The 13,699-nt window shown below is 56.9% G+C and overlaps 1 protein-coding gene across 1 annotated transcript in view; it reads left to right on the top strand.

The window, feature by feature from the left end:
• Positions 1-9,359: 9,359 nt before the first annotated feature.
• The window catches only part of COL18A1 (collagen type XVIII alpha 1 chain), a 36,288-nt gene continuing 31,948 nt past the window's right edge, over positions 9,360-13,699 (top strand). The window contains exons 1-2 of the mRNA XM_018911847.3: positions 9,360-9,411; positions 9,848-9,915. Of these exons, the coding sequence (XP_018767392.2) occupies positions 9,401-9,411; positions 9,848-9,915 (79 nt within the window). The 5' untranslated portion in view covers positions 9,360-9,400. The remainder of the gene's footprint in view (positions 9,412-9,847; positions 9,916-13,699) is intronic.

Here is a 13,699-nt window from a genome sequence, read left to right on the forward strand (position 1 = left end):
CAGTGTGCCTCAGTGCTGGCTCCGGGTGAGCACTGATAACACTACAGATGCAGCTCGTTAGAGCATGGGCAGCAGGGTGATGATCCCACTGTGTATTCCGCTGGCAAAAACTCCTATTTTACAGCTTAAGCTGGCTGTCAAACAAGCGAGGCGTGCTTTGGATCGAGTCCTGACTCCAGACTGTACTAACGTGGTTGTCTGTGAGAGGATCCCTGGGAAACTGGTCCTTGGAGATGGCCGCAAACATTCTCCCGGCCAGGGACCGCCGTCTCTGTCCTGCCTATGTGTTGAAAGATCGGCAGAGGGCAGGGCAATCCCACCGAAGGATGGATGAGAACAATTCCCAGGAGGCGGTATCCTACTTCAATGCCGTGGGTGGCACATACGATGAAGAGGAGTCCAGGGTGCCCAGTCGACCTCCTCCCCAGGGAGGGTGCAGCCAGCTGGGCAGGGTCCCTGGCAGAAGATAGAGAGGGTGCCAGTGAAAGTGGAGGTGCCAGGGTTCCTTCTCTCGGCATCCTTTGGGAGACACAGCAGTGTGAGGTCCACCCAGGAAGCAGCAGCTAAGCTACCTGCTGCCCAGGTGCAAGGTCCACCTGGAGACAGAGCCATCAATAAAAACACCCTCCCAGAGCTCAGCCGGGACTGAGCTCACGTGCCTGGGGCTGTGACTGAAGGATGTGTGGGTGGGGACCCCAGGTGAGGCCAGCAAGAGCCTTTAGTGTCCTCAGGGGTCCAGCACTTGGGGCAGCCCAAGGTCCGAGAGGGGAGCAATGAGTGCGTTGAGGGCACAGCTCTGCTTGGGGCTGTTCCTCAGGATGGGGGCTGAGGGGAGCTGCAGGGGGTGCCCATGCCCATGGTTGGTCGTGACCAGCTCCCTGCAACCTTTTCCTGTGTGGACAGGAGTTAACGGATTCTTTTGGGGATGACCTGCTGGTTCAGAAAAGCGTAAAGAACTGGGCACTGTGTTTGTAAAGAGGTTCTGCCAGAGCCCAGAGTACCCCCAACACTTGGTACCTTTGCTTCTGTGAAATCCCAGGAGCACCTGGGTCATTGAACTTTGGAAAGGGTCATTGGCTGCCCAAGGCTCCTGGGCACTTGGCTTTCAGGAGTCCTTGGCACTTGGCATGTGAATGTGCGCAGAGTGGTCTCATCCCCTGGAGATGCTCTTTGCCCTTCCCAGCAGATGGGCATCAGAGAAAAACCCCAACTTTCCTGTCCAAGAATTGTAGGCAGAGAAATCAAGCACATGAGCATCCAGCTGTGCTGCTGAGATGTGCCTGAAAGCTAATTTCTGCCAGGGGCTGGGGGCCAGACAGGGGTAGAGGAGCTGCACCTTCTGCAGAGGCCTTGGGGAGGGGGAGTGGAAGGAAGAAGCATTGTGGACCCACAGCCCAGATCAGCAGCCTCCTTCCTGCAGCAACAGCCATGCTCGTAAATAGCAGGAAGTACGGAGAAGCAATGAAAAAATAAATAAATCACAAGAGGCAACTGCCCAAGAGTCCCCAGTCCTGTGGAGCACATCGAGAGCAGAGCAGTGCCCACTGCCCAGCAGGCAGTGTGATGGGAGCACAGGGAGCTGCAAACCCACACCCTTGTCTCCTACCTGCTGCATTTGGAAAGAGCTCTGACACCTAGAGTTCTCTCTGGGACAGAACCAGTTCTTTCCCTTCTACACTCAACCCCAGCATGGGAGGGGAGTGGAGAGGGCCCCTTCCTCCCCACCTCCAGTAGACAGCAAGGGCAGAAGTGGAAGAGAACATAAAGCCTCCAGGGGCCAAATTTGCACCTTATTTCGCTGCTGGGGCTGGGGGTGGGGGGGGGGGGATGGGAATTTGGCAGCTCTCTTTCTTTGGAAAGGATCCAGCTGCCTTAGGAGAGAAATTCCTTGCATAGCTTTGCTGTGAAGAAAGTGCTGACCTGTTTGGGGGCGTTTGCTGAGCAAGTGAAGTCGAGCCAAAGGCAGCTTGTAAGTGCTGGAAGAAAATGGCCCAGGTTTGCTCATCCCCAGGTGAGGCAGCAGGTCAGCCTCTCTGGGAGAAGTGGTTCCTGGGGACCATAAGATTCTTTGTGTGCCATAAGGGAACCCACGAGGGTGTCCCAATGCTCCCTGGCTTCACACACCTCCAGAGAGATGATCCGACTGCAGCACAGAGGCTGCTGGTGCCACGCCATGTGAGCATCAGAGGTGACCTGGCAGCTACATCCAGACACTGGGGCCCAGGAAAACCCCACCATTCCCAGGGGTGAGACTCAGGGGACACCTGGAGAGCTGGAATCTTGGGGTGGGGATGAGACAATGGGTCAGGGAGGGAGCATTTGGCTATGGTTTGACTCAGAGTACATCTTGGGATGCAAGGGACTCATACAGGACACTGATCACTGCAGTGTCAAAGGGGATTTAAACCAGCAGCAGGTGGCTGGGGGAGAGGGCATGGAGGGACTGGAGTGGGAAATGCACCTCATGTTCACTTCTGAAAATGCCAGCAGGAAAACAGTGTAGCTGCAATAAATATGGGAGGCAAATCCAACCTCTTGCAGTGCCAGGAGAGAACTAAAGTGCGTAACTAAGAGAGCGTTGATTTAGTTTAAATGTAAGGCAGCATTTTTTTAGGATGAGGGTGGTGGAATACTGGCACAACTTGCCCAGGGAGGTGGTGGATGTTCTATCCCTGGGAACATTTAAAGTTGGGGTGGACAGGGCTCTGAGCAACCTGGTCTAGTGAAAGGTGCCCCTGTCCATGAGATGCTGTTTAAATGTCCCTTCCAACACAAACCATTCTGGAATTCTATGATTCCATGACTCCATGTTCCTTTGCCTGGATAACATAGAAAGGACAAACCTAAATGTGCTTCCACATCAACACCAGACACCTAAACCAGCTGCTCACAGATTTTAGAGGAGGATGTAATTAGGGGACACTTCAACTTGCAGACTGGATCGAAATTTTGGGGAATAAGACATAAGGATAAAACTTTTGAATGCAGTACATGGTGTCATTCCCCCAGAAACAGTCTGACAACCACCAGGAAAAGGTGCTACTCTGGATCTGCTCTGACAATGAGGAAATGTGTCCAAAAAAAAAAAACCAAACAACTCCCAAAACCAACAAACCAGGCCAATCCCAGCCAAAAAAAAAAAAAAAAATAAGAGTAAAAGGAAAAGTGATGCTGAGGAGTAGAAAGTCTCCCAGAAGAACAGGAAATCTGAAAAAACACATCAAGTCAGATATAAATAGGGAAGCAAGACAAGTAGGAGCAAGCCGGAGGCTTGTCCTCCTAAATATGCTCAAACCAGTGGTGACCAGCTCAGCCAGTCTTCTGCAGGGACTTGGAGGTGGGAAGGGTGCACAGGGTTGGGATGGACACAGTGACAGGGCTTTCCCCTCGTGGCATTCATACTCCCACACAATTTTTCCCTCAGGGTGGGAAAGGCTCTTAAATTGGAATTAAAATCCTGGTGGGTTTATCCTGGAGAGACAAGCTAAATGTCCTGGACAGTTTGGAAGCAGCCAACACCAGGATGGGGACACCAATGGTCAGCAGGAGCATGGTCAGCTCCTCCTGTCCGAGGGGAGCACAAGGATTTTCAAGCCTGGGAATCCTCACAGAAGCAGTCCTTCCTTGGGGCCACTCCCCTCTCTGCAAGGGACCCTGTGCATCCTGGCAGAGGCAACTGGGGCAGAACCTCGGGGTATCCAGCTGCTGAGGAGCCTGGAGCAGTCCAGTCCTCAGTGGGGAGCTGCTAATTTCCATTTCCCAAGAAAGAAACAGCTCCTATTTTGAGTCTTGCTGGAGCAAAGGGCATTGATTTCTTTTTTCACTCTTTTTAATTTTTTTTTTCTCTTTTTTTTTTTTCTCTTTTTTTCCCAAATGACTCAAAATTGACCATTCCTCTGCAGAGGAGATGCCAAGTGCAGCCTGGGAGAGGTGACAGCCTTGAGGCTGCTGGGAAGGAAGCAGCAGGAACATACCCCAAGGAAGCAGCAGGAACATGCCAGGATCTTTAATTTTGAGGCTGTTTCCTCCGTGTTACCTGCACGCTGGGAAAGCCCAGGTATGTTCCACTATCCACAGCATCCCTAGGGCACTGCTGCTCCCTCATGCAGCCACCATCCTGCACTGCAGCCTGTATCCTGTCCACATCCAGCTCCCTGTGAAGCCAGAGACAGCCACGTCAGCGCTGTGCCTGCCAAGGTGACGGGGATGCTTTCAGGGCTGTCCCCCAAGTGACAGCCTGGGCTCAGGCCGATTACTCTCTCCTGGAGGTCCTTGTCTTGCCTGCCTGGGTTTCAAAGCTCTCCCTTGAGCAAACACCTGTCTGGCAATGTAGGAAGGAAGCGGAACATGTTCTTTTCCTCCAGTTAAAAATGAACTGCTTTTCAAGTGGTCCCTCTGGAAGGGCTGGTGAGGGGAAGCATGAATCCAGATGAGTTTCCTTGCTTTGTGTCTGCTGGCCTTAGCTCACACCCAGCAGAGAAGGCAGTCAGTGATTATTTGAATTGAATTGAATTGAATTGAATTGAATTGAATTGAATTGAATTGAATTGAATTGAATTGAATTGAATTGAACTGCACTTTGTGGGTAAAACAGCCACAAAGAGCTGTTTGTGGCACAGTCCATGGAAAGGAGGGAGATCCTGGGAAACCCATCCCAGCCAGAACTTGGAGGCTGCAGATAGCTCCCACTGGCCATAGGAGGGATGTAGAGGGGCTGGAGATGGCAGCCGGGGTGTTCTAGTGTGGGAGGAGAAGGACTCCTCTCTTGAATGAGCAATTCAGGCATCACAGAATGATTTGGGAGCTCTCCCAACCTTCCTGAATTTGGCAGAGGTGAGGAACAGCTCTTGTTACCAGCGAGCCCCAGCCCTGCAGTGGGATGGGGGTTTTGGGCAGGATGTGCAGTGGGATGGGGGAAAGGGGTGGTCTCTCCGTCCTCTCCAGTGGTTCTCTCGGAAGCTTTGGGGGGACTAAACCTAGACCCCCGCACCTGGGGCGTGGTTGCCCGGAGGTCTGAGGTGGCTGCAGAGCTCTGGCCCCCTCCTCTTGCAGGGCTGTCCCGCGACTGCAGAGCGGGAAGGGAAACAAGTGCCATTTCCCACAGCCAGCCAAGAGGCAGGGACCCGAGGGCAAACCGCTGGGATGAGGCATGCGAGAAGCATCCGCCGCGTCCCCTTTCCCATGGAATGCTTCTCCCGGTCCTTTCGTGATGTGTGCTGAAGTACTGGTTTTCCTCTGGAGTGGATGAGTCACGGAGAAAGTCGGGAGGGAGCGGGGGCTGCCCGGACATCCCAGGTGCCCTGTCCGCTGGGAAGGCTGTGGGGTGTGGGCAGAGGGCATGAAACATGCATGTGAACCGAGAAGCTGGGGCTGGCTCTGTCCCTGCAGACACCACACGGCACTCCCCAGTTCTGGGAAAGGAAGGAGGGTCCCTCCTTTGGCCGCCCTTCCCTGGGGAGGAGGTCACTGTGCATATGGGTGAGCTCCCAGCTGTCCCTCTGCTGAGTGAATGGCTGTGTCTCTGCTGGCTCCTCACCTATTTCATTGACAATGTCCAGCTTGGGAGCATGCCAGGCCAGCTCTGTCACATCAGGATTCCGCCAGATGGAAGCTCTCCACAGCGGCTGCAGGATGAGGCCAGGCCTGGGGTCCCCTGCCCAGCAGCTCCGTGTGCAGGGCTCAGGGCTGTGGACCGTGCTGCCTGGAACCTGTCCTGCTCCTGCTGCGCCAGGAGGTGATGGTGTGGTGGTTCCCCCGGCCCCACTTACCTCCCTGTGGAGCCTCAACAATCTGTGCTGTCCCATCCCATCCTCTTCCCATCCATGGGTGAGGTGCGGGTGGGCTCCAGATCCCGCAGCATTTCTGCTGCCAGCCCGGTCTGCAGCCACCCCTAGAACAGCTCATGCTCTCTGCAACCCCTTGCTAACACACCCACTAGCTCTGGCTGCCGGGGCCAGGCGTGGTGCTGCCTCACTCCCAGCCCCGGCAACCCGGCCTGGCTGAGCTAATCCCCCACCTACATGGGCAGGTAACTGTGCTCCCGACTCAGCCAAGCCCTTTTGCCTGCCAACTTTCCTCACTGAGGGATCATCTGGATTTCCAGTTGTTTCCACTCCCTGCCTTCGCTGCCTGGGTCCTTCCCAAACGCCCACTTTTGTGGCTGTGCATGCTTCACCTCTGGAAAGGAGGGATGGTTTTCACGTCATCCCTTGCCACATCCTCTCCAGAGGTGTCAGCTGAAGGTAGGGCATGATGCTGCCGTTTCCTGAGGACATCCTGGCAGGTCCTGGGCCATCAGCAGACACAGAGTTCTGAGCCATAGCAACAGATGTGGCAGCAAGACTCAAAACCAGCTGCTCCCAGTGGTCCTGAGCACTCACACCAGGAGGCTGCCCCGGGAGGAAGTGGCCTTAACACTGGACAAATGGCACATCAAAGTGGCAGCATCAGCCACAGGCTCCCCAGGGGGGTTGACCTAGATGGGACAGCCCTGTCTGGCGGTGGTTTTCTGCTCCCTCTGTCTGCTTCAGCCTTTGTTTTTCTGCAGGGACACTCGCCAAACATTGTCCTCTTCCTTCTCGTCCCTTATTGCCCCCCTGACCCAATTCCTACATCCCCCACTGCTCCCCAGCCTCCTCGCTCGGTGTGGTGGCAGCGGGACTAAGCAGGTCAAAGGAGACTCCGAAGGCAGCCGGGCACAAGCCACGTTTCTGTGCCCTGGTGACAACTCGCGGTGCCCGCTGGCAGCCGCGCCGCTCCCACGGCTCCCGGGTCACGGCTCCTCGGGCCGCCGGCGCCTGGCGACACTCCGCCCCTCCCAGTGCCGGGCCAGCCGTTCCAGCGAACCGGGAGGGGGACATGCGCCCTGGGAATGCATGCCCGCCCCGGAGCCACTGCCGGGGACGCTCCTGGGCCGCAGCAGAAGAGTTTCCAACCCCTCCTCTTTGCCCGAAGGAGGGAAAAGAGGCCAGTGTCCCTCAGGGTTGCCAGGGTGACATTTTTTGGCGACCGTGCTGAGCTGGCAGGGGCTGTGTGCTGGGAGCTGGGGCAGCACCTCTGTCCCCGCACCGGGGTGTCCCTGCCCGGCGCCACCCAGCAGCGTGGGACCACCGGCCCCGGGATGCAGGTGGGAGCCAGGCACAGGGGTGGGGGGACAGCAGGACACTGTCGGATCCACAGAGAGATGAAAAAATGCCAAAGCTTTGCTGGAGCTGGGAGCCTGCGGGGTAGGAGAGCCTTTTTGGCTGAGGCTTGGGAAGTCTGGGCTGGAAGCTGCAAGAGCCACCATCGGAGCACCGCTGGTTTCCATTTGGTCGGCTTTCGAAAGAGCTGCCTCCACTGGCAGCGTGGGTGTCCCTCCTCCCGCGGCGGGCAGTGTTTGTTTGCTTGGGAAAAGATGAGCCTCATTATCTGTCCTCCATGTCTCTTGGACTTTAAAGCTCAGCAGGAGGAGATTTTGCCATGGGAAACTGCCCTGCTGTCAGGCGGGCTTTGCATGGAGGTCTGCTGCGGGGGACTGCGGCCCCGCTGTGGCAGTGCGGACAGCACCAGGGCTGAGACAGGCGAGAGAGGAGGGTGGCAAAACGTGATGCACTCGAACAAACTCAGCCGGGTCAGGTGGAGTTCGGAGGTGCAGCGAGGAGGAAGTGTGGGATGTAATCCAGCTCCACATTCACCTGCAGCAGCGATAACATCGCTGTGCTCCGTGTGTGGGAAGGTCCGGGCAGGCGGTCAGTGTAGCCCTGAGTGTTAGCACCTCCCGACCCCGGCAGCGAAGATAACATTGGAAGGGCCAGAATTCCCCCGTGGAGCTAAAGCAGCCTTCCTAGACCTCCCAACAGACTCTCCCACCCTACCGGAGCACTTATCCACCCACTCTGATCCAGCCCACGTGAAGCCAGGTCACTTCAAACAGGTCTCTGCCATCAGGCAGGATTCTTCTCCATTTTAAAGAAGATTTTTTTTTCCAAGCACCATCCTTATCCCAGGACTCTCCTTCCCCTTGCTCCAGGCCCTGCAACCCATCCACCCCTCCAAAATCCCTTCACGGAAGTGCAACCCCGTGACTCAGGGCTGCCACCATGTTGCCTGTTGTGCAGCTCAGGTACTCCAACCTCTACCTGGAGGGAAGGAATCCAGCTGCGGGAGAAGAAAGGGCCGGTAAATCCCTCAGCATCCAGCTGGGAAAGCATAAATTCAAGCGTCCTGACCACATGAAAACATTCTGCAGCCAAACAAGAGGTAGCTTTGGTGTGTATTCATGGCCCCCAGACCGGAGTTGTTCTGAGGAGCTGCCTGCCTTTGATGCCGTTGAAAGATTTACAGCCAAAATTTGGAAAGTGCTAGCGTGCCCCGGTGCGAGCGCAGAGCCGAGCAGCTGGATGTCATGGTTTATCCTGCTGGATCCAAACCCTGCCTTAGACTAAACACGCCTCTGCCATCATTAGTGAATCACTTCTACATCCCCTCGAAACTTCCAGGGCTTGGATTTCAGAAGCTTTTTGCTACCGCAGGGCACTAAAATGCTAGGGAAGACAAAGCAAGGTGTGGCAGCAGGTTTTGTGGTGATTATCCCGCTGGGATAATCCTGGGGCTGGAGGAAGATGAAAGCTGGGGTATGGGGAGGAGTGAAAGTGGCAGCAGCCCCAGCTTTAACTCCTTTCCCGCCACGGGCAGGGTGAGGTGCGGGGCGCTGCTGCCCTGGCTCTGGCATTGCAGCCCGCAGCCAGAGCTGCCCCGGGAAGGTGTCCAGGAACCCACCGGCTCCACATCCTGCCGGGCTGGACTGGGCTCACGGCACCATGAAGGAGGCAGGATCGTGGAGTTCCCGAGCCCCATGCACTCAATGAGGGCGAACGAAGGACCAGGAAAGGAGAACTGCGGTGCCTTGCTGAAAGCGCCCAGCCCTGCTCCGTGCCCCGGGGCTCGGATAAGTGCTGGGAGAGGGAATGAGCTCAGCTCGCTGATTCACTCCCTCCTTCAAGACCAGACCTGGCCTGCGAGCCGCAGCCCAGGGCCTGGTGGAGTAGGAGGTGTCCAGGCAGGTCCTGCGGGCAGTGGGTGCCCTTTGGGGCCGAGGGTACTCTCCGGCGCCCCAGGCAGAGGTGGGGTGCTCCTCGGGGAGGGATGTTTCTCGGGAGGGATGCTCCTCGGCGAGAAGAACTGTGCCTCTCTCACTCACCAATCCCCGGGGAGTATCCCCGACCCCTGCAGCAGACTGTGAGAGTCCCGGCCCCGCGGACTGGGGGCGGGCTGAGCCCCGGCCCCGTCTCACCCGCCCGGGGCGGGCCGGCCCTGCCGCCCCTCCCCTCCCCGCCCCCCGGGTCGTGCTGATCCCGCCGCTCCGAGCCGAGCCGAGCCGAGCCGAGCCGAGCCGCGCTGCCGGCGCCGAGCGGGCACCATGCGCACGGGGTGAGCGCCGGGGCTGCGGGGGGCACCGGGCCCTTGGAACCGTCGGGGATGGGGGGCACAGGTAGTGCGGGAAGCACGGAGCCGCCGTGGAGAGGCGGCGCCGGGAATCTGGAGCCGCCGGGGAGGGAGACACCGGGACCCTGCGGGGCAGGGGGGGGACCTCGGTGTAACCGTGGCGGGACCCCAGGGGCGCCGGAACCGCGGGGACACCGGGGAAGGCCGGCATCAGGACCGGGAAGCCGCCGGGCTGGGGGGCACGGGTAGCGCGGGAAGCCGGTGCCCCGACACACGAGGGGCTGGGGGGTACAGGAACCCTGAAGCCGCCGGGGCTGGGAGTCCCGGCTGTGACCGTGGGAGGACCTCGGGGTGGGGCTGGGGGCCGCCTCGCATTTGGCACGAAGGTGAGTGACCTCTCTCTCCCCTTCCCTTCCCGCAGGTGCCCCCCGCCGCCGCTGCTGCTGCGGCTCTTTGTCCTACTGGTCCCCGCTGCTTCCCCGGAGCCAGGTAACGTGCACAGGATGCTGCGGGGTGCTGGGGAGGGGAGTGCCAGCCGGCGTACTCAGGGTCTCATACCTCTTCCCTGTCCTGAAGCCCCCCCATCGCCTGGGAGGCTCTCCCCAGCAGGAATGGGGGCTGGAGTCTCTCGAGCCAAATGCTGTGCCCAGTCATGATTCCCGAAGCTGGGGCTGATTCCTTCAATGGCTACATCCCTTGTGGCTCCCGAGCCTGGGGTGTCCCGTGTGCTCCATCCCATCAGCGGCCAGGGATTCTGGAGAAATCCTTGACTGCAGTTCCCTGGGAGGAGAGTGTTTCTCAGGTCCGTGCTGGCTGTGGGACAGGCAGGATGGCATTGCCCCAAAGTTGCCGTGCTCTATGTGTTAGCTTTTCTCATCAAATCCTCCCTGTGGCTGCATGTCCTTGGAAGTGTTGTGAGTGGTTGGGAGCCTCGAGCCTATGCCCTGGGGATGCAACACCTCCCACACCCTTCTGGGCTTTTCTCTGCCTTCGGGGCTCCCTGTAACATCCCACTTCTCAAGCTGCTGGTGCACTGGGAGAAGGGAATTCAGTGCTGACTCAGCTCTCCAGCCCTTTTTTCCCCACGAGGCACATGAGCCGGTTTTCCCACTGCCGTGTTTCTGGTGAACTTTACCTCCCCGACAGGGAAGCTTCCTGCCGGCTGCCAGGCAGGATGAAAGCCCTCCTCTCCTTGCAGCCCGTCTCTGGATGCATGCCCAGTGCCCGGAGGCGGGAACAGCCACGGCTGACACAGGGAGCCCCCACCTGGATCCCAGGAACCCTAACTGCCAAAGGAGCTGAGCTGCAAGTGACAATCCAAAAACAAGGATACAGTGGATTTTCTCTGGGGTAGTGGTCTGATCTTTGGCTTGTGCCAGCATGGTGTGAAGCATCACTCGTGTCCCTCTCTGCTGTCCCAAGCTGGGCATGACATTTCTGTTAGTGGCATCCTCAGGTACAGGTGAACTGGAAGTCAGCCATGAAATTGGTGGATTATTTACTGGATTAAGGCTTTGTGTCATCTAGGAACAGCTCTGGCATTGCTCTGTGGGCAGCGGGGTCAGCTGTGGAGGGGAGGAGGCTAGCTGGGGCACTGGGGATGCCCAGTACGCCCAGAGTGCGTCTGGGAACACTGGAAGAAGCTCTCCAAGTGCCCCGGGCTGCATTTATGATGCTGCTTTCAGTGGCATGGGTGCCTCACCAGGGTCCGCAGGAACAAAGTTCCCCTTGGAGATCTGCAGAGATGGGAACATTGTTCCCATGTGAAATCCTGAATTGGCTATTTTAGGTCCCTGGAGACTGTCCAGTGCAGCTAAGCTGAGCTGGAGGGCTGGGCACTGCTTTAATAGTGGGTATTCAGAGTTATCCATGGCCTTCCCATCCTCTCCATCAGCATCCTTGGGCACTCGGGGCCAGCCAGGATGCTCTGCTGAGCTGCAGGTACATCCTCCAGCTTTGGGCAGCCATGCTGGGGGCCCCCAGGAGGTTCCCCAGGGCGTGCAGAGGGGATGACTGCTGGGGGAATGCAGCCAGCACCGGTCACCACCGGCAGGGAGGTACCTGTCTCACCCAGCTGACTTGGCCATCTCCCAAAGGCAGGCTGCAGATCGGGTTTTAAAGGAATTCAGTGGGTTGGTGTGGTTCTTTTTCCTTCTTTTCTTTTTTTCTTCCCCCCCCCTTGGTTCAATGTCCAAGGACTGCAGGGCCTGTTCTGCCAGCCCGCCTTTGTGATGGCTTATGGGGAATGTTTGCTCCAAAGGCTGTCCTGGCATGGAGATAACCTATCTGTTTATCTGCCTGCCTTGCAAATTTGGGGGCTTAGCTGCCCCTAGCAGGGATGGCCTCTTATCACTGGATCTCTGGGATTCCTCAGAAAGGCCACGTAGCCATGAGGAATAGTGTGGGGATGCTGCCACACATCTGGTCTAGCGAGTGTGGGGGGAATCACAAATAGGGCTGTGAGTGACCCCAATCATTGGCTGGGTCAGATGCTGGCAAAATCCCCATTCCTGGGGGGCAGTCCTGTGCCAGGTCCCTGGATAGGGGCAATCTGCTGGCCAGACCACCCCAATCTGGTGGTAGAAGCAACCATGCATTGGAACAGACTGCTCAGGGAAGTGATGTAATCGCCATCCCTGGAAGTGTTTGAAAATGTGTAGATGTGGCTCTTTGGGACATGGTTTAACGGTGGAACTGGCTGTGCTGGTTTAGCAGTTGGATCTGATGATCTTGGAGGTCTTTTCCAACTGTAGTGCTTCTATGATTCTGTTATCTTCTCTCACACTGAATTTCTGTGCCTTAGTTTGGGGCTGGGAAGAGCCCCAAAAGCAGCCCCGCCTCTCTGCTGTGCTGCTGATGAGGGTGCAGGCAGCACCTGGGAATTCAAGCTGCCTCCTCCCATTGTTATGGACAAAAGGTGCTGGAGCTGCAGGTTGAGAGGCTCATTCCTGATAATTTCCATCCCCAGGGGGCTGTGAGTCCTTCTGGCTGGGATTCCTCACAAGGAATCGCTGTGCAAAACGCAAAACGATTTACAGCCTGTGACACAGCTGCTCTGTCATCAGCACCTGGGGGGGCAGGGGGGTTGACGGGGCATCAGAGCTTTCCTAGCATTATTTTAGGAATGTTCAAAAGACATGGGAGAATTGGTTGTGGGCAGCACCCAGTATTGTGGGTTTGGCTCGGGCAGGATTGGCACCTCTTGGCTCTGACAGCGTCACTGAGGTTCCTAGCAGGGGCTGGAGGAACTGGGGAGGATGCTGTGCTCCAGAAGCTCCTCAGGCTCTTCACCTCCTTATCAGCTAGCAGGACTGCTGTTTGCAAAACCTTATCTGTGCCGTGGGAGCTGCTGGGGAGGGGGAGCTGCTGAGGCTGCCAGCAGCTGGAAGGACACAAGGCTGCGGGCACCTCCCTGCAGCATCTCTGAGTTCCTGGTCAATCCCCCTGGCAGGTGGATCCCATCCCTCCTGCCTGTCCCAAGGAGGTGGCGGCAGGGATGAAGTGGCTGTGCTCGGGTGCTGCTTTGGGGCTGGAAATTAGGTTTAAAAAAAGACTGAGTATTCCTGCAGAGTGGCTGTGCTCCCTGGCAGGAGTTTGCTTCCATTGAAGCACACAACCTTATCAAGTCCTAACCCTAATTCTTCCATTACTTCCCCAGCTCTGTCCCTGAACTTGGTCCATCCACAGCAACCATTCTCCCATAGCTTTTGCCTTGGTTTTAGGTTTCCATGCGGGGTCTGCTGGCCCAGCAGCATGAGTGCCTGGGAGCTCCCTCCCCACTGCTGCTTGTCCCTGGAGGGATGGAGAACTGCTCTTCCCTGTGGCCACTAGAAAACCCTGCCCATACACTTCCATATTCTGGAGAAGCAGGGTTTTTTTGGCTTTTTTTTTTTTTTTTTTCTCTGAAGAGCAGCCTCTCAGTAACACTGCTCCCTATTTATTTTGGCTTGCAGGTGGACTAACTTCTCCTTCCAGTGTTTATGGCGACAAAACTTGGGTGCTGTTAAGCAGCAAATCCAAGCCCTTGGAGAAAACATTTTGCAATCCTGCTTCAAACGTCACTGCCTGGCTTAAAAACTCCCTGAGCTGAAAAAAATGTGCTGCTGGGAAACTGGCTTTGCTCTTGGGGGGGATGTCACCACTGCTTTATGAGGAGGCAGGAGCATGCGGAGCCAGGGGCGAGGACTCATCCAAGGCTGAATCCTCTGATAAAAAAGAGGGAGAGAGACTTTTTGCATGAGCCTGGAGTGACAGGACAAGGGTAAATGTCTTC

This window comes from Serinus canaria (assembly GCF_022539315.1).
Source record: "Serinus canaria isolate serCan28SL12 chromosome 7 unlocalized genomic scaffold, serCan2020 HiC_scaffold_29, whole genome shotgun sequence".
NCBI lineage: Eukaryota > Metazoa > Chordata > Aves > Passeriformes > Fringillidae > Serinus > Serinus canaria.